This window comes from Leptosomus discolor, chromosome Z, assembly GCF_034619465.1.
Source record: "Leptosomus discolor isolate bLepDis1 chromosome Z, bLepDis1.hap2, whole genome shotgun sequence".
Lineage (NCBI taxonomy): Eukaryota > Metazoa > Chordata > Aves > Leptosomiformes > Leptosomidae > Leptosomus > Leptosomus discolor.
The window spans coordinates 32,136,744-32,161,395 of record NC_141419.1 but is presented as its reverse complement, the minus strand read 5'-3'; the positions used below and the strand labels follow the sequence as shown (position 1 = coordinate 32,161,395).

The 24,652-nt window shown below is 35.8% G+C and overlaps 1 protein-coding gene across 1 annotated transcript in view; it reads left to right on the top strand.

Annotated features, from left to right (window-relative positions):
• The window catches only part of MAN2A1 (mannosidase alpha class 2A member 1), a 126,694-nt gene that overhangs the window by 30,670 nt on the left and 71,372 nt on the right, over nt 1–24,652 (top strand). Inside the window, exons 4-9 of the mRNA XM_086480083.1 lie at nt 3,897–4,068; nt 5,783–5,910; nt 7,402–7,575; nt 9,844–10,030; nt 15,554–15,731; nt 19,776–19,975. Coding sequence (XP_086336209.1) covers nt 3,897–4,068; nt 5,783–5,910; nt 7,402–7,575; nt 9,844–10,030; nt 15,554–15,731; nt 19,776–19,975 — 1,039 coding nt within the window. The remainder of the gene's footprint in view (nt 1–3,896; nt 4,069–5,782; nt 5,911–7,401; nt 7,576–9,843; nt 10,031–15,553; nt 15,732–19,775; nt 19,976–24,652) is intronic.

Genomic DNA, 24,652 nt, shown 5'->3' with positions numbered 1-24,652 from the left:
GAAGCGATGGATGTAGTGCTGTTGAAGTAGCTATCAGGGAAAAGAGTCTGGTCTTCCTCCGAAGGTCCGGTGGTAGGTAGGTAGCTCTTGTCCTCTGGAACTCCAGTGGGGGAAAAGCTCCTCTGGGAATCCAGTGGAAGAAAGGCTGCTAGGGTGTTCAAAATCTCCGTTTTTATTTGGCATGGACTGCTTGGCTCCTTCCCCCCCCTCCCCGGGCGGAGCATCTCACAATGGGATGGGGAGTCGTGAGGCAGTTCCTTGATGGGCCATTAACAGGAGATAGCCCAGGAGCGAGTTATCGATGGGTCAGGCGATAAGGCATTGTTGTGCCCATTGACAGGAGATAGTCCAGAGGGGGGAGGCAGGGAGCACCGCCCCACCTGGTCTCAACAGCTCCTGAAGATGGTAATAGAATATTTTTTTCCTTTTGGCACATTTTACACTGTAACCCAGGACAACAGTGGAGGATGACTTATGGTAGTAAGTCTTTTCAATGTCTTTTTTGTTTCATTTCAACAGTTAATTTTGAACCAAAAGGCAGAAGAAATACAAATGTCAAAAAAACCCAACAGCCTTTCAGATGCGTGTAAGCAGTGCTTACTACAAGTAGTAACGGTTTCGTGTTTTCAAAGTTGATTGTTGATTCTTGTCGTGATCAAATTGTAAAGTGCTTCTGCTTAATTAGGTTACTTTTTGAATAATGCTAATTTGTCAGATTCCGTTCTGATTTTGTTCTGAAACTTTGCATTGCCTCTACAAGTGTGTCTTAACTGTGGTAAGGCAGAACCATTCCTTTCCCTAGTGCAAGAAGCTGGTAGAGCTTCAAGAAGGAAATTGAACCGGAAGGTGTAGACAGGAAAAGTAGCAAATCAGTTAATGAGATGCTTCAGGATTTTTTTGCATAGCAATGGATTGCACTGACATGATTCTTGGAATCTGCTGTCGACCCAAGAAAATGTAGATTAACGAAGTGGGGGAAGAAAGTGAAAAAATGGACAACTGCATGATGATGATAAATCTCTGGAGCAGGTGAGTGGGAGGAATCAGGTTGCCACACTTATGAGGACAAACATGAATGAGACAATCAAAAGGCAAGCAGCTTAACAGTGTGTACCCTTTATTGTGATCACATGTGCTGGCAGAAAATGAATGTAGCTGGCAAAATACTGAATACTTATTAAGTCAGGACTAGCATAATGGCATTAATGACAGTATTATTTTTTCTCTTGTTTATGTTTTTGTATTGACAAAGGTCCTTATGTACATTTAAACCAACAAGTGTTATTTTGCTGCTGTTGGCATGTTTAGTTTTGGTTAATTGCAGCTTTAAACCATTGGCACTTTTTCCCATATGTAAGCTGTATTTGTATTGAGAGTTTCCAAATAACAGTGGTAAATCTTTTCTTCCAATTTGGGAAAAAATTCTTAGTTTCTGGATAAGCACAAGAATGAACTTGAATTGCACTGGATTTAGGGACTGAGATGTGAAATAATAAATTTAATGTGGTAGTCTTTAGTAGCAGACTTTCAGCTAGCAACCGTAAATTAATTTATTCATTTTTCTGTTCAGCTTTTGATAAATTTTTTTAATCTTTATGGCTCCATGCAAAATTGGACAGCCTCTGTAAGTCATGGACTTAAGAGCTATCAATGGCATGAAATTTACCAGGAACAAATGCCAGACACTGCACCTGGGATGGAGTAACAGCCGGCCCAATTGTAAATTGGGAGAGGAGTGGCTGGAGAGCAGCCCTGCAGAAAGGGATCTGGGGGCGTTGGGTGACAGCAAGCTCAACAGGAGTCAGCAGGGTGCCCTGGCAGCCGAGAGAGCAAACCGCATCCTGGGGTGCATCAAACCCAGCACAGCCAGCCAGACAAAAGAGGAAATTGTCTTGCTATATTCAGCCTTGGTGCGGCCCCACCTTGAGCACTGTGTGCAGTTCTGGGGCCCACCATTTAAGAAGGATGTGAAGGTCCTTGAATGAGTCCAGAGGAGGGCAACAAGGCTGGTGGCAGGGTTGGAAGGCATGTCCTGTGAGGAGCGGCTGAGGACTCTGGGCTTGTCCGATTTGGCAAAAAGGAGGGTGAGGGGTGACCTCATTGCTCTCTACAGCTTCCTGAGGAGTGGACGTGAAGAGGAAGATGCTGAACTCTTCTCCCTGGGATCCAGTGACAGGACACATGGGAATGATTCAAAGCTGTGTCAGGGGAGGTTTAGTGTCGACGTTAGGAAACATTTCTTTACTGAGAGGGTGGTCAAGCTCTGGACTTGGCTTCTTAGAGAGGCAGTCAATGCCCCAAGCCTGTCAGTGTTTAAATGCATTTGGTCTATGCCCTTAATGACATGCTTTAACTTTTGATCAGCCCTGAATTGGTCAGGAAGTTGGACTAGATGGTCATTGTAGATCCCTTCCAACTGAAACTATTCTATTCAGAAAGAAACATTTAAGTGCAAAATGCCAGATGCATTGTAATTAAATTTCAAAGGACTTTCTATTGGCTTGCAACTAATACTTGTCAATATTTCCTAGAACTTTCTGAAGTGTTTTAAGTTCAGTGTGTTAACCGTGTTATACCCTTCCTATATAGCTTAATAAACTGAATATATTAAAATAAAACAACTGTTAATCACAGCACTGCTCTTCCTACATCATAATAGATTCTTACGCCAGCTGCTTTGTCATTTAGCCATGTGCTTCTTTATTTAGATTGGTTTATTAAGTTTTTCAAGAATGTTTAAGAAGACTAAGTCAGTATGTTTGCTTTTATGGCTACAATATAAAAATATGCTAAAATAATTTATTATTGTGGTATATTTCTGTGTAGGAAAAAGATAGGATAGTTTTAGTTAATCCTGTGTCTGTTATTGGCTAGCATGGTATTGTCTCTTGCAGAAGAAATTCCTGGTAAAACACTATAAATTTGTAGACTACTATATGTGGATCTTTTTATGTAAATATCATAAAGTATTTCTTTGATTTATTGAAAAGCAAATGAGCATTGAAAAAGATTAATTGGCTATGTATACTCAATTCTTTGAGTGAAAGCTTCGATTAAAAAAACCCACTTACCAAAATAGGCAGAGATCACAACAAATTTTGATTAAAAACAGCACAAAAGGAATACAAATTCATCTTGTTGCTTTTCCGTTTTCAGTCTTTGTGAAACTGTTGTGTAAGAGTAATTTGCTGTCAAATTTTTTGTATTAAACTGTTTCCAAACCTCTATAGAAAGTATGTTTAAGTTTAGATTTTAAGCCCTCATACTAACTGTCTTGACAAAAATGTATTTTCCCCTTTAAGACAGATTAGAATAGACCCTAGTGTTCTATCTGTACAGAAACTTATGTCAGATGTGATGATTCTTCTAGATGCTAAACAACTGGTTTTTTTTTAAAAAAAGATATTGAGTTAGCAATTTTTCTGTGTAGTGTTACAGTTTTATTTCATCATTTGCAAAGTGAAAAAGGAAGGGTTTTAGAAATTTGTCATGTTTTTGTTTGTTTCTGAATACTTTATTAAAATTTCACCTTTACAGAGTAAGAGTGCAACCTGAAAGTAGTGCACCAGTGTCTAGTAATTATTCCTGATTACAAGATTATTTCTTTGAAACATAATTATCTGTTTGATGTGAACTGGAAAAGAATGTACATATTGTCAAATTACATTAGCTCTGCCTTTCTACCTAAGATGAATGTAATTTTTTTCCTTGAAATGAAGTGTAATATATCCTTTCTGAATCAATATTCAGATTCTGTTCAAGAATAAAGGGGTTTTCTTTTATTAGATTTAAAAATTATTTTTTGAATACTAAAATTTTCTGCTTTTTTGTAGGGAGTGGGAAGAAGGCAGGTCTCTAAGACTATTGAAAGCAATTTAATGTTTTCTTTTTCTTAGGCTGGCTGAAGACTTTTGATGATTACTTCAGAGATCAGACACAGCATATCTTAAATAACATGGTTATAAAACTGCAAGAAGACAACCGAAGGAAATTTATGTGGTCTGAGATTTCTTACTTTTCAAAATGGTGGGATGGAATAGATAGCCAAAGAAAAGATGCTGTTAAAAGGTTTGGACATTGAACTGTTTCTTGTCTTCTATGTGTCACATTCTGAGTGTATTTGACTACACTGTAAACTTGAGATTTCACTTGGCGTGATGCAGAATTACTAGAATAATCGACTAGTCAAGTTGTGGTTTTTTGGGCTTGGTTCATTTTTTTTCCAGTTACAAAATAAAAATCTGTTTAGAGAAGTGAAGGCAAATTACTGAGTTGCTGAAAAAATTGACTAAAAGTTTCCATGTACAACCATGAAGATGTCATTGAGATTGGAATGGAGTTGTGATTATAAACTTTATCTGAAGTCTCATTGAAGTATCGGCAATGGAATAAAAAATAATCTTTCATAATAGCTATTTATATATGGTAATTTTTTTTCTTCGGTTATCATACAATTATGAAATGAGATTTTTTTTGGTTTTCAATATGTGTGTTTATAAAAAACATGCAGCTGCTTAAATGGTAAAGTAGTACATACTCTACACCCTTGCTCTTAGTTCTTTTTAAAATCACAAGTCAAAATATAATACAGAAGTAAAAGGTTTGGCTAGACATTGACACAAGAAAGCTTGCTGCTTTGATAAACTTGAAGTGAGGATCTAATTTGGAGTTTTAAAAAAAAGTGGGCTTTTTTTATTTTGTGTTTTTTTTTTTGTTTTCCTTTGCTTTAAGACAGGATCCAGCAGTTCTTAGGTCACGTCTATTATGCCCTCCTTCTCATGCCCCCTCTCAAGATTCATGGTTTGCAGTATACATTAAGGCTAGGAGAGCCTCACAGCTGCAAAGTTTAGGTAATGCTGGAAATCTTGGGAATGATATAGAAAACTATCTATTTAAAAATTTATGTACAGTGCACAAGCGTTATAGCACAGCTGTTGTTTTTTGAGATTAAAAAGATCCCTTGGAACACAATAAACAGTAAAGGATAGTCACTAGGGAGCTGTGTCCTTTCTTCAGGGGAATCAGATGTTGGTTAAACTGCTGTAAGACTTAAAGAAGCTGCACTGGAGATTATTTTTGCTATATGTTTTTCATTACTCTTACAGGTATTATCTATAATGTGATAAGTTTACTGTATTTCTTACTTGGGTTGGTTAAACATTTGTCTGCTAGTGTAGAGTATAAGTACTAAAATCACATTATTTAACTCTAGGGACCCCCTGATGCTGGAAGCATGATCATTATGTTCACTGACATTGTAATAGAGAGACTGGATCATCATCCAATGATCTGTTTCAAGAAGGCATTTTAATGAGATGTTCTTAATCCTTTATAGATACCATAAACTTCAAAGCTCGATCAGCTCTCTAAAACAATGGAAAGAATGGTAGATCAAAGATGGGGAGATATTAGTAGTGCTTGACGTGTGCAATGCCGAGGCATCTTGGCTCAATTGCCCTTCAGTGCTGTGACACGTACACGTTTGGTTTTGTAATCTATGCAGGAAATAACTTTCTTCCTGATTTAGAAACAAAAAACCCCAAATATTATGGCACACACAGTAAAGCTGTTTTCCTTGCAGAGAGGCTTTAAAAATTTCCCTGTTCATCTATTTATTCTTTACCTGTTTGATTAAAGAAGATGTAGTCAGTGATGGAAGTAGCACAAGCAATTTAGATTTTGGCATCGTGTACCTGGTAAATACCTGTTGGGATTCAGAAATTACTTTTTAAGAGTGTATTTTCATATGCAAGCTTCTGAACTCAATGTACATATTTTTCAGGTTAATAAAAGATGGACAATTTGAAATAGTAACAGGAGGATGGGTCATGCCTGATGAAGCCTCTTCTCATTATTTTGCTTTAATTGACCAACTGATAGAAGGACATCAATGGCTGGAAAAGAACCTCGGTATGTTGATTGATCTAAAATTTAGCTGTGTTAATACAGAAGGTCAATTAGAAAATGCTTTTTTTTAGAATTCTGAGCTGCCTAGAAGGCTCTCTTTACACTGCTTTCCTGAAATGTTAAATTGGACTACTTACTGGAATCTATAGGATTGAGTCTAGTATTTGCAATTACTGTTGGTAAATAAGGGTTCTTGGGTGAAGTGTATATAAACAGTGTCATAACATTTTGTCTTGATCAGTGAAAGATCTGCATGGTATATTAGCATAATAAAATATAATACTAGATCATACTGAATTGTAGATTACATACCTTTGATATCATAAACAGTTTCCAATTGCTATTTTGTCTTTTGAAAATCATGATGAAAGTCTAAAATGACTTAAAAATTACTTTAGTTTCTCTTATGCAAGGGTTTCAAAAAAAGTAAGTATGAAATTTAGTGGTAGTTGTAGCAGTAGTTATAAAACCTAAACCCGTTGTAATGTTAAATTGTTCATTTTTTTTTTTTTAAAAAAAAAAAGCAGACTCATTTCCTTTTGAAACTTTGAGGAATTTCTAACAGCAGTAACATTGGCTGAACTGTTTTTGTCGCTTTGGGAGGTTTTTTTTTGTAGTGCTATAAGTAGAGATAATGTTCCATAAGCAGAGATAATCCCTTTTATGTAGAAAATATTTGTACAGTGATTTTAATAATAAGTTAAGATTTCTTCATCCAATTAACTGAAATTATTTTGAAAAGCTGTTTCACTATGTTTTTCTCAGATTGCAATTTCCATAAACACAGCTTGACATAATTAAGAGATGGGGGGGGGGGAAGGCCTAATAAAAGGGGAATGCATTCCCTGCTGGTTTTTTGGTAAGACAGTAAAAATGTGGCTAAGGAACCATGTTGAAGAATCAGTTAAACAAGAGTTAGATATAGCTTCTTTATTTGCTACTATGAAGTTTGGTGAAAAGACAGTATTAACAACGAGATTCTAATGATTACCAACAAAATAAATCAAAAGAAAAGTTAGTTCCAAAGCCAACAAGGGTTAACATTAGAAAATTCAACAACCTACAACATCAATCCAAGTCCATCCATTCATTTTCTTTCAGCTTTCCTTTCCGGCTGTAACATCTGTAAACTACTTAAAGTAAAAAAGGAGGTGTATATCATTATGGTTACATGTAAAAGTGTTTGAGACACAATTGAAATAGTGTAACAATGTAGAGTACTAATCTCAGTGTTTTTATGTAGTTTGACAGAATGCTTTGTCTCTAAGGCGTTTGATTTTGTTTGGGTTGGGTTGGGTTTTTTGTTAATTGTTTATCCATTTAATTCTAGCTTGTTAATTCCAGTCTGTGTTCTGCTGGAGGCTTAATACTCAGCTGTGTATTTTAATTTATCTTCTTGGAAACTTTATGATCTGTTTTGAATTTTATTGGTATAGCTTTCTTCGAGTGAAAAGTAAAACTTTCTTCCCTTTTTGCTTCTTTCTTTTCTTTCAGGAGTAAAACCAAAGTCTGGTTGGGCAGTTGACCCTTTTGGGCATTCACCAACAATGGCCTACCTTCTGAAACGCACAGGATTTTCCAATATGCTTATACAGAGAGTTCATTACTCGGTTAAAAAACATTTTGCAATGCAGAAGACACTGGAATTTTTTTGGAGACAGAACTGGGGTATGTGTTTTTCCTTTAAGTCAATTTATTTTGTTAATTTACACAGGTAAAATATGGAGAGAACTTGAATAAATACTATGGAAATCTTTACAGAACAGGTTATTTAGAGAAGATAGTCTAGACTTGAAAATTTTAGACTTGCAGTTCTATTAAAAAAAAAAGTAATGTATGTTAAGTTTTGGGGATTTTTTTTTTTGTAACAAAGGGAATGTGAGTTTTAAGTATAAAAACCTGTATTATTGCCATTGTTCCTCTGATCTTCCTGTTTCTTCACTTTCATTTGTGCTTTTGCTTTCTCTTATTTCCCTTCTCCCGTGTTCCTTACAAGTATATATATAAAAAAGTAAATGGGGTGGAATATTCTTTTTCCTTTTCTCACTTCTTTGTTTTCTTCCTGCTACTCATACTATGTGGAAATCAAGTGGAGAAGGCACATTTCTCTTGGAGAGAAAAAAAAATAAAAAAGGTCAAAAGTGATTATTTGAAGATGGAGAGGTCTGGCTTTTATATTCTTACTAAGGAAAAAACTTTCAAGCAATCAGTTTTCCTCAGCTGGTGTGACAAATTACTGTCATTAGTTACAGTAGCTTTCTGTGGACTTGAAATTTGTAGGTTATCTTCAGTCAGAAAAATAGATTAAAAACATTTCATCATTTTAATTTGCAATGAAATTGTCCTCTGAAACCTTATTTTTAGCATAAATATGATTTCTTTTTTGGTATTTATACAATATAGAGAATGAAAGTTTTCTTTGGTAATGTAGTGATTATACCTTAGCAAACTGATATGTCTGTAAATAAATGTACTTTTCTATATGAATATTTCGTTTTGCTTTGTACTGTACACTGTATGATATATGTATGTAGTTTAGGTTTTGGTCTTTCTGTTTTTTGAAGTAAGCTAATACGGCATTGCTTTATCAGTACAGGGTCAAACAAACATATTTAGTACTTACTATTGAAAAGTGGTGGTGATTTCAAAGCTTTTTTAGTTCCTCTGTGTTTTTAAGTGGAAATTGTAGGAAGCAGGGTATTCAGAGAAAGCAATCTGCTGTGCGAGTAAACTTGACTTGAGGAAAACATACCACTGTGAAAGAATTTGTCTGATACTGATACTTCAGAGATTTTTCTTTGAATGTTGGTGTATGCCACTTGGTGTACAGAATTCTTAATTGACAGCCTTTTTCCTGAATAGTTGCATATGTAAATCACATCTATGATATGGTCTAGTAAACACTAGGGCTTCAAAAGAAGGCTTTTCAAAACAGATCACATATCAAAGATCTCTGCACACTCATTTGGCATAATATGTAGATGTATTACCTGAGATAAAGAGAAGTCCTGTAGTTGAAAAGTAAATGCGTATATTTATGGAATATTACCATTTTAGTAATAAGTAAGCAGTAATAAAATAGGAGGTTTTAAACAAAAGGTCTGAATTAGAATTATGAAGACTTATGCTGTTAAGGTTTTGAAGAATATTTTCATATGTATTGCTGACATACTTAGGAGCTAGGTTCTGTGACACATTTACAGCAATCATCCCTTTTTTTCAGCATAAAATTACTTTAAGTTGTTAGTGCTGGAAATTCAAAATCAGCATGTAGGGGTTTTACCAAATGAGTAAACTTAAGGTTCTCTTAAGTTCCAAGAGAACAAAAGAGACTCTTTTGAGACTTTACAAAATATGTGTAGGGAATGATTAGATGGAAAAGTTAGGATTGCAAAGATGGTCTCAGAATTGCATAGAATTCTATGTAATTCTATGCACAAGCACACAGAATCTGTCTACAAGTCTGTAGAATAGTACTGTTAATGTATTGAAGTCGTGTTCAAGAAATGAAGATATTGCTAAAGCCAAGAAATTCAAATGTGCTAATGAGGTAATGAGAGCAGGGGATTTGGTTTGGTGGGAGGTTTTTTGTGTTTTGCTTTTTTGTTTGGCTTTGATTTATTCAAAGTATAAAAGATGTGTTTTGTTCATCTCTCACGCTCTGGAAATAATGAGATTTATGTTGGTAAAAAAATGCCTAACATTTTGTTCCTACCTTCCCCAGTCAGATGATGCTTCATTGTTTTTCTAGTTTTAGCCTCTTTATATGTAAGCTACATACAAAGGTAGACTCCAGGTACAGGTACTCGAAGCAAGGAATTGTCTGGATCTGATGCTTTTAATACAATTCTTGGATTAAGAACGTGGAACTGATTTAGTTTTGGCGAATCTGAGAGGGTTTATTTTAAAGGGTGTGCTCTATGTATTTAATTCCAGATTTGGGATCCAGTACAGATATCCTTTGTCATATGATGCCTTTCTATAGCTATGATATTCCTCATACTTGTGGTCCAGATCCGAAAATCTGTTGCCAGTTTGATTTCAAACGTCTTCCTGGAGGAAGAGTAAGCTGTCCATGGAGAGTTCCACCAGAAGCCATTCATGCTGGAAATGTTCAACACAGGTACAGTTTTTTACATATTCTGCAAGGGAATAACTTGGAAAAAAAAAATTACTTTGGTCAAAGATGGTATCTGCATAGCTTGCTGAATGTATATAGTTCTTAAAATAAACTTGTCATAGGAAAATAATACATATTACTTGACCTAGTGTTTCTTGGTAAATTCAGAACATAATTGACAGTGAAATTTGTAGATAGGTTATAATTAGGGCAGATGCATTAGATTTTTTCTTTTCCATTGGCGATACATGAGTCCAACTATTAGTGTCTTTGAATGCTATGCGGAGCATTGTCACCTGTTTGGTTATAGTCATGTTACTCGTTTACCTTAGTTTTTGCAAATTTTGTTAGGAGACAGTGATCTGCCTCCTTCCAGTGGAAAGCTTCAGGGACAGCATAGCGTATTAGGCTGTAACTGCAAACGGTCAGAGATTTGCCATGGCATGTCCTTGCAAAATTTGGCAATCTGTGGCCTAGGTTTCCTAAAGGGAACACTTTAAATGACTCTGAGTCCTATGTCTTACATGTCCGGGGGGACACAGGGAAACAAATTAATGTCAGTTTTGTTTTTCAAATAGAAACACTGAGTTGTTTTGCCACGGGTAAGAATCAAGTTTACAGTATTACAAAGCTACTCTTCAATTTTGGGAGGAAGGGAAAAAAAAACCCTAAATTAAAAAAAAAAAAAAAAGGAAGATAGAACTGCTAAAGGGTTTTCCAGAAAAAGCTTGTATTCTATGGTCCTGTTACTATCTTCAGGCCTTCAAACCATCCCCAAGTTCAAGAGTTAGAAATTTAGATAGGTGTTTACAGTTGTTGCGAACTGCTGAGTATAACAAACGTATTAAGGATAACAGGATGACTTCTTGGTTCTGGTCTTGATGCTGAAGTTTTGAAGTGATGATCGTGCCTTGGATGTCTGCATGTCAAGTCTGCATGTCCTTTTCCTGAGTATGAATTTTGCCAAGCATCTTGAAAACTTCACTTTGTCCATAAAATTCAGTTACAAAATTTTATTGAAGATAAAACCAGAGTACATCACAATTGTCATATTTTTAAGGTAGAAATTGGAATGATTATACCAAAAAGCAATTTTCTTTGAAAGTAGAAAAATGAAAGCTGAAGGTGACAGGAGAACAGTGGAGCTAATAGAAGAATCATTATGACACACCCAGCGCTTAAGGTGAAGGAAAGTTCATGTGTCTTTAAATCAAAGTTGTAAAAAGAAAAATCTTGAATATGTATACCAATTAGTTGAGAGAAGAGTAAAAGCTTGTTTAAAAATACCTGGAACATACAGGCTATAAATATAATGTAGAAAGCCTACTCAGAATGCTTTTTTAAGTATTTGTTTCTTTAATTAGATCTTAATTTATAGCTGCACTTCCAAGATGCAACCTTTGCATAACAATCTAAGTTAGACCTCGTAAAAGAATAAAAGAAATGTGACGGGCATGTAGTCAACACATCATCAAATTTAAGAAATCATCATTTCTATATGGTCTCTGAAATGGAATGTTTTGCATCGGCTTTTGGTAGATAAATACAGTTTCAATGTCTAACAGGGAGTTGAAACAGCCATATGGTAGGTAATACCTAAGGGAGAAGTAAGAACAACACATAGTCTTTGAGTTGGGAGTGTGGATTATTTACGTTTGGAACACTGGAAGGAACACAGGAACCATACTTTGCGAGTGTAGTTTCAGGTAAATCCAGTAAAATATAGGAAGTAGTGTTTTGCTGGAGAATGCTAAAACACTACTTACGTTTTGTGTAAAAGTTGGAATACTGTAGACAACCAAAAACTCTGGTCTGACCTCTATAACAACAGAAGTTCTACAGTTGTTATGACAAGCAGACATATGAGGTCAAGAAGTAATTGAAAAATCTGTCTTTACATCGTAAACTTTCCGAGGTTAAAGGTTTGTAGCACTAATTAATCTGCCTTGTATCTGCTTTGTTTTTTAAGACTGGAAAAATACAGATCATCTACACTACATGGATCTGAAAAAAATATTTGATACACACTTGATTAATTAGAGGCAAGGTTTAGGTCACTGACCTTTCTTCAATGCTAAAGCTGCAACAAAATTAGTAAAACACAGATCTTGAATACTCAACTGGGACTGTTGCTTTTGATTTCAATGCTATTATGGTTATACATATATGCTGAAGAGTTACTGAATTGAGAACTTAAGACTAGTAGCTGTTGGATTTATTGCCATGACACTTTAATTGTCATTTGGTAGGAAGGAATGAAACAGCAGCCTAGTTGAAAGCCTGTACTTGTTTAATGACACTTCATAACAGCTTAGATTATAAAGATTGCTGTCACACTTGCCCTGTTTTGCATCTGCATCCTTATCTATATGTTTGAATGTTGTTTCGAGCTTTTCACACTAGCAAGAAAAAACAGCTATTGGTTTGCTTTTTTTTCCTTGAATGAGAATGAGTTGTTTTGTTAGAGGAAGCATAGCTTGTTTTGGTGTATGTCTCTCTCCCATGCATGGAAAGAAGAAAGAATCTGTACTGCAAGTTATGCACTTCAGAGAAGGACTGGAAAATGGACTTTCCCATTCACTCCTTACTGTTCAAGAGCCCAATTTTATTCTTTAGCTTTTTTCTCATTATGGTTGGTCACATTGCACAGCATGCAACTGGTATTCAGAATTACATTGTTGCTGTGACATTGATGGTTAATGTTTGTGATTGCCAACCTCAAGAATCTTGAGATCACTCTCTTAGGAGGTACTCATCCTGTCTGCATAGCCATCCCCTCCACAAAATTGCCTGAATAGAAAATTGCCAATCCGCCAAATAGTTTTGTTTTCTAGTCGAGATAATTGAGCAAAGAGTGAGTCCCTCATGCTTCATGTGCTGTATGGGCTGTAGTAGTAGGGACTGTGAAGCCGTGACCTCTATCAAACCTGTCACATAAGACTTTGCTATAGCTGCTGCAAACTTTCTTGTGATTCCCACAGACTCTGGGTGGCTACTGCTCCTCTTCCGTTGGCATAGAAAGGGGCAAACCCAGCCACATTAATTGTTTTGATGTGTTTTAGCCAAATACATGAAATTTTTGTGTTAAAAGAACACGCTTGTGATACGAAGGGGTTTTCTTCATTTGTGAAAGGTCTTATGCATTCAAGGATCATCTGAAAACTTCCTAAAGAAAGGTGAAAAATATTCTTGATGCTGTTACTGACTATGTTGATATAATTCAGTGTTTCCAACTGAGAACACAGTTACAGTTTGTCTGAATATTGAGAACTACATAATCTGTCTTGTGTACAATTCCAAGAACTTTTGATTCTATAAACCCAAGAATTTCTTGGTTTGGGTTTTTTTTCTTTTTAAAGCCATTAAAATGGAGTTGCTGCTGATATGCTACATCCATAATTATGGTGCTACAAAAAGTTTATCATGACTGATCTCTTTGGTTTTCAAATTTCCATCCAGGTAGGCAAGATAAACATGTATCAAAATGTAGATAATACTGTCTTGCTGGGGAACCAGAAGGGGAAAGCACTGGTGAGACTCAGTGGAATCTGTTGATTTTTTCTCTAGAAATATTTTTTGTCTTCAGCAAATTCTGTCTGGGGATTTTAGTTTAGGATTTGTTTTAGTGGGCATGGTGGTATTAGGTCGACGGTTGGACTTGATGATCTCAAAGGTCTGTTCCAACCTTATGATTCTATGATTACTACTGACTCTTTCTTACTCCTGTATGAAATAGTGATTTAAGACATTATTTGAGAGAAGCTTATGAAGATATGCCTGACTTGAGACATCTAATTTTTCTTTGGTATTTTTGGTTCAAACTGGTTTGCAATGGAGGAAGATCCTGCTGCCCCTTTAAAAACACCTAATGATCCTACAGTTATGAGTACTTTGAAGAAAAGAAGAGCAACGCTGATAAGTTTTGCAGCAGATTTGGAAAGAAACTAGAGGAGAACTTTGAAGAGAGATGTCGAAGTCAGATATCCTGTTAACTGTAATCTTTCCAGAAGTCCTGTATTTTTCAAGAGGCTCTAAAATAATGTATGTTTCCAACTGTGCTGTGTGTGGAAAATTTGAGTTAGGCTGGCATCTTAGAAGGTAGAATTACAAAGTCTTTGTTGTGCTAGTTGTTCTGTTAGTTTTGTGGAGAGGAAGTCTTTAGGTTTAAATCGGTAACGTGCTGAAAGTGATGGAAAACATTGATTCAAGCATAAATATTTGGTAATCTGAACTATGAATGAAGCTATAGACAGAGGCATGGGGAAGCCACTAGTTGGGTCTATTCTAGTCTCAGCAGAACTATGTAGATCCTTAAGATGTTGTGACCCCTTCCTCCCTCCAGAATACAGACAGACCTTGTGTTTACTCAGTACTTTTATGATCTGATAAACAAATAAACCCTGATTTGCTGGTCAAAGAAATATAATTCTCAGATGTTGGGCTAGATTCAGTTCTCACATAAATGTTTGTATAACATAACTTCAAGAATATGAGTTGAAAGTAGATTTCGACAGACCATCTATTAAAAAGACTTGTGGAAAGTAAAAGCTGACCAGAATCTAGATTTTGCTGCTATTTTATCTTTAAAACTCGGTCATTTGTATTACTGTTTTCTTAAATATGTTACTATGGTTAATACTTCCTACTAAAATTATTTTCATAACTGAGGATCAGCATCTGAAGATTTTGATAGTGATTGTGGTTGGGGGCAGGGGGGCAGGAATGGACCTTTTCAGTAACCCAGACATTAGACTTGGAACTTTTAATACATTGCTGCTTAATGACAGAACTGATACTTTACCTGTCAGAGAGTTAGTAGGTGCCAAAGCATAATTTTACTGCCTCTTTTTTCTGTATGTGCTTGTGTGGGACTTTTATTTAGGTGTTTTTTAAAGGCCAGTTCCAGAAAAGTAGTGGGTTTAATTTTTCAGGGCACATGCTTAAAGCTTAAGAGAGCTGGCTTTAAGACTGTTGAGAAGCTGGCTGAAGGGGGAACAGTGATTGTTAGTAGTGAACTTCCTCCAGATTTTTTTTTTTTTTTCCCAAGGCTGGAATTTCTTAAAGATATATTTATGGGTAGTTTTTCTGACAAGGACATGAAGATATGAAGCAAAGTATCCAAGGAAATTACCAGAGGGGATAAGAAGAGCTTGCTTATTATTGTAAATAAAGGATGAAGAGGTTTAGGATTGTTATCTAAATATAAAGCAGGTAAACATAGTTTAAACTGAAAGTTAGTTTTGGCACAGGAACAGATTGATGCAGACTGCCCTACAGTTTGAGATGGATCTTGATAAGCTTATTGGAGGATTTAATTAGCATAGTTTTTGTAACAATAGTAGGTTGAATGTAGTGTCCCAATGGGGAGAATTGCATCCAGCTTTTTGTTACAAAATGAGATAGAGGAGTTTTGAATGTCTTGTTTAGGGTCACCCTAATGCGCAGTTTGATGTCTAAGAATTGTTTTGTCAAATGCTGACCTTTATTCTTCTGTTTTCTAAAGTGCTTTTTTTCCCCCCCCTCAAGGGCTTGGATGATTTTAGATCAATACAGAAAGAAGTCAAAGCTTTTCCGTACTAAAGTTCTGTTGGCTCCACTAGGGGATGATTTCCGCTATGCTGAGAGCTCAGAATGGGATCAGCAGTACCAGAATTATCAGAAGCTGTTTGATTATATGAATTCTCATCCTGAGTGGCATGTTAAGGTAAATACAACACTGTTTCTGGTTTGTGGAGAAAACCAATATTTCTCAGTATTTTGAGATTATTCATGGAACGACATTGTGGTTTGGGTCTTTTTTATTAAACTGTAGAACTTTTATATATAATTTACCAGCAGATTGGTTTGTCTTGGCAGATTAAATTTTTTACCCTTACCACCTCCTCTCTCTCCAAAACAAAAACTTTGCTATTAATATCTGCTTGAAAACAATAAGTAGTATCTGAACTAGATTACTTTAGAGAGCAACCATTAGGTTTGATTGTTTTCTTAGTACTCTTCAGAGGCTTCATGCATTGTTATTTAAGGCTCACAGGCTTCATTATTTAAAACTATTGTATTTTCTTATTAGAAATTCAAGCAAATTTTGTTGTTTTGCTTGGGTCCTCTTGGGACTTTGTGCCCCAAAACAAACAAACAAAAAATCCTAAGAGGCACCATTGCTGGCACATGTTGTTCAATACAATAAATCAAAGAGATTGACCTGGCTACGAAAGGAGTGAATATACTAACACAATTATCAGATAAGGTATCACTTTAAATCATTAATTATGTTTGAGTGTTAATATACACATTCATACATTCTAATATGTAAGCTGTCTACTTTAGAGACTTCTTGTACTATAGATGTTCTCTGTACTCGGACACTTTTTCATCATCTTTCAGCATGGGAATAAGGAATACGGGACCACAACCTTATTTTTTCTTGTGTACCACATGAAAGAGTGCTACTGCTGCTTTCATATTTAGGCTTTTTAAACCTGATCTGGTCTTTCATGTATTGTTCATGTATGCATCTTTTTTCCTTACCTTTTCTGACACCTCCCCCCATTCTTTGAACTGGAGATTTCAGTAGTGCCTGTAGTGTGTTAGTTCTTCCTGCTGACTTCTGGATTTGTGTGCTGCATAAGAAAGATGATCTCTTGGGATCACATCTTGTTTGAGAGTGATTTTGCATCTGTTTCCTATGAGATGTGGGTGACATGATGTGTGTGAATCCCTGCTATGTCTTAGTGGAGTGAGATAGACCTGAAGAGTACTCTTAAGTCTAAAGCCCATCTTTTAAATCTAAAGCTTGCTGCTACCATCAGCTTTACTCCCCTCAAAAATGGATCTAGTGTGCAGCTTGTTACTCTTTGGATCCTAACAGCAGCATACTTTCTCTAGACTCCATTCTTACTAACCTGGGCTGGATGATGTCTTCTCTGCAGCAAAAAGTGAAGGCTTTAACTCTGAGGTCATTCTTCAAGGACCACTCCTGTCCTGAGGCACCTGAAAGATCCTTATCTGAAAGGTTCTGCTCGGCCCATTGTCAAGGACTATAGAAGTCTACTTCATTAGCCCTGGCTTGCCCACCTGGATTTATGCATTGGGAATCACAACAGCCTTTGAGGTCCTTGTAGAACTATCCAACCCTTTTTCTGGTTGTTAATACCCAGACAAAAAGACAGGCAATTCTCTGATTCAGCCACTTCATACTTAGGGTACTTTGCGCAGCTGGATCAGTGTTGGCCGTGGAGTATGTCTCATTTTCATTTTATTTATTCAGTTGTGTTTTTTCCTTCCTCTCTCTGTTTTTTGGGGTGGTTTTCGGGGTTTTTTTGTTCATTTTTGTTGATTTTTTTAAACTGATTTATCCTTGGAAATATGAGCTTAGGTGGAGAACTTTCACACTCTGCTTCACTTTCCCCATTGGACTGTAACTCCACAGGCAAGTATGAGGTCATGCTAGCTTCCTAAGAACTTAGATTATATAAAGAAAGAGTTAATGTTTCTTCCTTAAGTGCTGATATTCCTAAGATATTACTACTTACACAAGGGAATGCCTTCTCTGCCTTTCCGATCTTATGAGAGATTTACCCTTTCAGGCAATTTGAGATGTTTATCTAGTGGATATATCTGTTAGCATTGAGATTCTTATGCCAGCAACTATTCCATGGTTCTAAAAGTATGTCGTAGGTTACTATAAAAGGTATTTATTTTGCCCTGTGGAGTTTGATCTCCCATTTGGAGATCTCCTTTACATCTGTTATACATAAATTAAGCTGAGACTGTTTGTATGCCAATAGAAGAGTCTACCAGGTTATTTCATGTTTCCACTCACCTGACATTAGGATGAGGTTTCTTCAACTTTGTTGGTTGCTCTGGTGAGGTTTTCTTCCTCTGATGTGACCCAGCATACATAAAGGAGTTCACCTATACCTGATGTCTCTTGATCCATTGATTTTTTTGGTTTTGTTTTTGTTCTTCCATATTCTATCTTGTATGTATCTACGATAGTGAGGGAAATGGCCAAGTGTCCTAGAAGTGCCTGATAAGGCAAGGATCACTAATATTGGGATTTCTGTGGCAATAAGTCTCTTTCTCTGCTTCTGTTGTTTAAAGTGTCAAGTTTTCATACTGTGTCCACCTAACAGATACTTGGATCTTCTGAATGATTTTGAAGAGTGAATACTGTTTGGTTTATTAATTTTTTTTAATGTTGAAATAGCGTATCTTTCTTGTCACAGTAATAGTCCTTCTATTCCAAACCACTTTTAAAAGATTTTTACTAATACTTGTTTTCTTGTGTTGTAAATTGCAGAATGCTACTTTGTATGCTTATTGTTAAAAATAAAAACCAAACAAACAAAAACCACAACAATAAAGTGACTTAATTTAAATTTGAAGAGTTAAATTTGAAGAATAGTTCATTATGAGGATACTTGTGGTAATGTGATCTTCTGTGCTCTTCCCACTTCCATTAATTGTTTTTCCATCTCATTCAAAATCCAGTTTGCCATCTATGCTTTCTTTAACAACATCTCTCAATGCTGGCAGAATTGACATCAGTCCCTCTCCCTTTTATATTTTCCCCCTTTTTTTGTACCACTCAAGCTTGAGGGTACTGTCTTTTGACCTACCCTATAAAGGGCTGTTGTTGCCTCATTTGTCTGACCATTTTTTAAAATGACCAGAAGACAGTGATTTTTTTGGTACTCCCCCATGTTAGATCTCTAAACACAATTTCTTTGTATAAGTTTTTGAAAAAACAGCTTCCAAAAGCAAATGATAGTTTCTTGATCAAGAGTCATCTTGGGTTAAGCATATGTTGGAGATCTGGAGCACAGCAGGGTTAATTTTGAAAAGGCAGGATTAAGACAACAATGATTTTGTTGCACTACATTAAGTTTCTTATTTAGTCCAGACATATACTACATAATATTGAAATATTACTTAGTTCATGTGATAGAGACTTAAGTAAAGACTTACGAATATTTGTTGAGATTTAGCTTGTATTTTAGATATCAATTTATACATTAAAATAAAAGTATTTCATGTTTTGTGAATCATAGAATGGTTTGAGTTGGAAGTGACATCTAAGGCCATCTAGTCCAACTCCCCTGCAGTGAGCAGGGACACCTTTAGCTAGATCAGATTGTCCAGAGCCCCGTCCAACGGGACCTTGAATGTTTCCAGGGATGGGGCTTCTACCACCTCTCTGGGCAGCCTGTGCCAGTGTTCCACCACCCTCACTGTAAAAAAAATTCTTCCCTATATATGGTCTGAATCCACCCTCTTTCAGTTTGAAGCCATTACCCCTTGTCCTGTTGCTACAAGCCCTACTAAAAAGTCCCTCCCCATCTTTCCTGTAGGCCTACTTGAAGTTCTGGGAGGCCGCTATAAGGTCTTCCCGCAGCCCTCTCTTCTCCAGGCTGAGCAACCCTGACTCTCTCCACCTGTCCTCACAGGGGAGGTGCTCCAGCCCCGTGATCATCTTTGCAGCCCTCCTCTGGATCTGCTTGAGCAGGTCCCTGTCTGTCTTGTACTGAGTTGAAATGAAGTTGAAATGCTTTTGGAATAGCTATTCAGCTTGTCTGAAAAGTGTGAAGGGAAACTTTAAAGCTCTTTAGGGTAGGATTTCTGCTGTAAATCTGCTGGAAGACTGGCATATTTCTGCAATGTGTGTGAAACGAAGCATATTTATTCTCTTCATATGTGTAGATAAAGAAAATGGAACTATGTTATAGTAATTTTAATTTTCATTCAGGCCCAGTTTGGAACTTTATCAGATTACTTCGAAGCTCTGCGCAAAGAAAGCAATTTGGGTGAAAAGCACAGCAATTTTTTCCCTGTTTTAAGTGGAGACTTCTTCACCTATGCAGACAGAGATCATCATTACTGGAGTGGATACTTTACGTCACGACCATTCTATAAACGACTGGACAGAGTCCTGGAATCCTACTTACGGTAAATACTGCCATCCAGTAAATTCGTAACATATGTCTTGGCACATTGGAGACATGAATGTACAAGTACTCTAAATCTGTTGGACAGATGGGAAAGTGATTTTGAAATGCACAGATTAAGTTTACTTACAATAAGGATAGCCCGAGTGGCCCCCAAATGTAGTTCTTGTTACAAGGATTAGTTGGTGTATCTTTTTTTTTTTTTTGGTATTTTTTCCATCTAAACAAATGAGTTGTTCTAAAATACTGTTCAAGTGATCAGTAAGTCCTGATTTCATGAAAAACAGCAGGTATTATGGCTTTTATTTCTGTATTGAGTTTGGGTAGCTGTCAGACCAGCCTGTTGTTATGGCTATACTGTGAACTCTTACAGAGAGAAGTACAAAGGTTGTTAGAGGCAGTTGAGGAGTAGTCAGGAATATTGTGTGCCAGATGGTCTCAGATTGTAAGGTGCTGCTGTGCTGAAAAGTGTTTGTATCTTCTTTAAAGAAAAAATTATTGCTGAATTTTGGTAATGGAGTATTTAAGTAGTTCTCTCTTGTAGCATCTGTAGATAAGACACATTGTAAAACTACAGAAATACAGTAAAACTAGCAGAATTTTTTTCCTACTTCCAAGGGATCAAGTCTTTACTCTGGTAAAGGGGGGGCTTTGCAAACTTGGGACACAGCTATTCTGTGGTCTGTAGTGTGTTTTTCTTGTAATCAGAGGGGCTTTTTCTAGCCTTCTCTCTGCAATCTAAGAATACAGAGTAAGAGACCTGAGGAAATCCAGAAAATTAGTGAAGAAGAAATGAAAGCAATAGAAAGGCTAAGAAGTGCGTAAGGACAAGTGAGATCCAGGGTCTGAGAATAGAAAGGCATTGTGGAAGAGACGATGTAATGTAACTTTGAAGGCATTGCATTGACCAGCAAGGAGAAAAGTTTCACAAATGGGAAAGCAGGGAGTAAAGACACTGAAGACTGTCAGGAAAAAGAAGAAAAATAAGACCAAAACTGAGAGGATTGACAGCAAGGCTGGGTTCCCTTTAGCAGAAGAATGTAAAAATAATATAGTAAGAAGTTATCAGAGGAGTGACTTTTTTAATGTGTTTTAGTGAGAACTTTTGATACAAAACCAGTGTTAGAAGAGTACAAAGAGGACATTTGTAAAGCTAACAGTAGTGAGGAAAATTGACAAATACTCAGAAATAGTTTACAAACAGAGCATCAAGCATTGCTAGGAATATGATTTTTTTGGAAGGATTTTGTTTTTTACTTACTGTATTGACATTATAAATACTAATTAGCTCTCTTAGCTTGTTTATCCTAATAATCTTTGATTTTTCACTGAAAACAGCCTTGCTTAGTAATGCTGTTGGAAAAGACAAGAAGTATAGAAAACAGGACAGATGATGTCTTAAGAAATTGAATTCTCTACTTAGGCAAAAGTATGGAAAATGATTAAGTTCCTTTCTGTCTGTTAAAATACACCAAGGATTTAATTTTCTTTTATCTTTACCACAGCCTGTTTTCTCAAAATGGTTACGTTATTGTCATTTTTTTGTTTTTTATTACTTACATTGCAGAAAACTTCATATAAACTGCTTTCAAGTTTATTTGTAGTATTTACAACTTAACACTGTTGAAAGATTCCTTCATGTAAGAATTTCAAAATGACCTTTAACTTCTGAAAAAGGTGCTAGACTTACAGGTAAAGAATCTCTGGAAGAAAACTAAATCTTCAGTCTTATGAATTAAAACAATGTTTCTAAAACTGTACCAGGCAGGTGTTTCATCCTTCATTATCCTCTGTGAATAACATATAGGAACAGAATGTATAGATGCTTTCTTGTCAATTTAATATCAGGGGTTTTGGCAGTTTTGCTTTCAGAGACCTGAAGAATTTTCAGGGATGGCATATTAGCTGTGAGAACAGCAGAATTAGGGGGTTTGTTGACATTATGCTCATTCTAAATTAATAACACCCTCACCCCAACCTTGTGATTAAATTTTCCATGGTTCTTTTTGAGCTAACTTATATCTCTCTATCTGGTGGGCATATATATGTGTAGATATATATATATTTATGGGGGAACCAACCATGATCAGGAGATAAATATCTATGTGTATATTCTTCACCAAGGATGAATACTTCTAAGTTCCAGCAGTACCAGGATTAAGAAGTACTTCACTGCTACTTAATAGCCAGGAAAGAGTGTTCAGGACCTGCTATGATGTCTGGACATTTAAGCAAGAATAGAGTTGGTTGTTTGGGTTTTCCTGTTTTTAAAAACGTTTGGGGTTTGTGCGTTAAAGATAGTGCATGAAAGTTTAAAGGTTTAGTAACGGAGATTGACATAATTGCTGATTTGAGACGTAATTGATTTTTTTAATCTCAAGCAATAGACAGATGGATTGAAGTAGTTTGAAGGATGGTGAAATCAGTGACCAGAAGTTTGTTTAATGTATAATGGATAGATGCAAAGAACAACAGCATAGCTGGGGACAAGTTAGGAATGCATTCTGTGATTTCATTCTTTACAGATGTAATCAGGGAAAAAGTGTGGTAAGTCTGCAAAAAGATTGCTGAAGTAATTCAGAAGCACAACAAGAGCCGCAGTGATACTTCTAACTGTACAGATGGATAGAAGAGATCTTGAGAGTTCAGAAACTCCTGGAAAAATTATTTATTATTTGTTACATATGAAGTGGACCTAAAGGTAACCTAGTGAAGGCCTAGAGCAATCAGTGAAGCAGATTTTGGTCTCTTTGCAGTGTCCCATCAGGTAGAGATACAGTGACAAATTATAACAAAGTGAAAAAACTGTGGTGACTACTTACAGATAATCTGCAGTAGTTTGAAATGGAAGTGAGAAAACCAAGGCTTTATGCAGCTTTTATGGAAAGATATTAGAATTAGAGAGGGGTAAATGCTTACTTATAAGTTCTCCAGTGTAATGTTTTGTGTGGTTTCACTTCTGAGTGTCCTTCATCTTTGACTATTGAACCATTTTCATGTTTAGAATAATGTTGAAACTTGAAAGAAAAATTCTGCGTCTAAGAGACTGATGTACTGAATGGATCTGTAAAACAGTATCAGTTAACTTTTCTGAAGGGCAAAAGAATTCCATGTGTTCCTTATAGACAAAATGGATTTAAAGTGAAGTTCTGAGAGCAGTATGAACTGAAAATGTGCTTACTGTATAGCTTCATTGTGATGTTATTCCTTTGGATTTTAAGGTTATTACCTTGTTTATTCATAATGGACTTCCCTATTTAAAAAAAAAATAAAGATTGAGGTGCACTGTGGGGAGGGAAATCTAACCTGTATTTTGAGGACTTAATTTTTTTGTGTTTTCTGCTTCTTAGCTACAATTGAGTCAGTGTTTAGTGGCTAAGTAAAATTTTTTTTAAAAAAGGTAAAACACTTTCAGACAGGGTTTCTCCACTTGATGAATGTGCATCTGATGCCTTTTTAGCTACAATATACTTGTTCTTCTTTCAAGTTAAGCTATAGTACAACAAAGTAGGAAGAATGCATAGGTGTATGAATTTGGACTAAGCAAGATTAAAATCACAGTTGTTAAGCTTAAGTGCACTAGTAAAAAAAAAAAATCACAACTTTTAACACCTTGATTTTGCGTGGAGCTTCTGAGCAGTTAACTGTAAGAGCAAAATCTCATTCTGTTCCTCAGATATTGACAACATGAAAATTGAGCAGTTATATGTATGGCCTGCCTTTTAGTTTGGTTTGGCACATGCTACTTCCAGTTTTTACGTAATTGTCACCTATGTGATGCGTAAAGACAAAGAGGGCAAACTGAATCCAAAGGTATTTTTCATGTTAACAGTTAATATCAATGCACAGTCTGAAAATTCAGGTTGATAATGATTTTAAAATCTGTTGTTGTTCCTAGTTTAAATATGAACACATGACTGACAGCTTGGGTAAATGTAAAAGTTAACGTTTTCCTTTTTTGTTTGGTTTGTTTTTATTTTTTTTTTAATTTTATTGACCTGCTTACAAGTTAGTTTTATGTTTATTTCAAGAACATATATTATTTTGCTTTCTTTGATTTTTCTAACATTAATCTGTTTCTTCTTGCTTTCTTCAAACATTTGATAAACCTTTATTAAGCTCAAATAAAGCTTGAAAAGGAGTCTGACACTTTTCAAACTTACAAAAACAGAACTGTAACACTTTAGGAAAAGAAGAGAGGGGAAAAAAAATTAACAGATGGTTTCCCAGAATTTCTACAGGCATCTTTGTTAGTCAGATTTTCATAATGACTGTCAATTACAGCATTTGTTTGGTGGGGTTTTTTTTGTAAAATAAATATAAATTCTCATAAAGCAAATGAGAACTTAATGATAATATTTTAGTGCTAGGCTTTTGCATAAGAAGTAGGTGAGAAGGGCTCTGCATTCTGTTCAGTCTAAGGGTTTTTGAATCCAGTGTTCTCACTGTTCAGGTGAATGTATAGTGAGCAGGGGTGTAAACTGCTTAAGTCTTTAGGAGAATTTAGTTTGCCTAAAGAACAAATGGCAGAACAGATACTATAAAGAGTGTACAGATAAATCTATTTCTTTAAGATAACTTTGTTTAGTAAGTTGCTTTTTGAAGTGGGAATTGTATGTCTCTTGTAAGGCAGTCTATCCTTACTGTATCATTTTAAGATCAGATCTGTATACCTCAC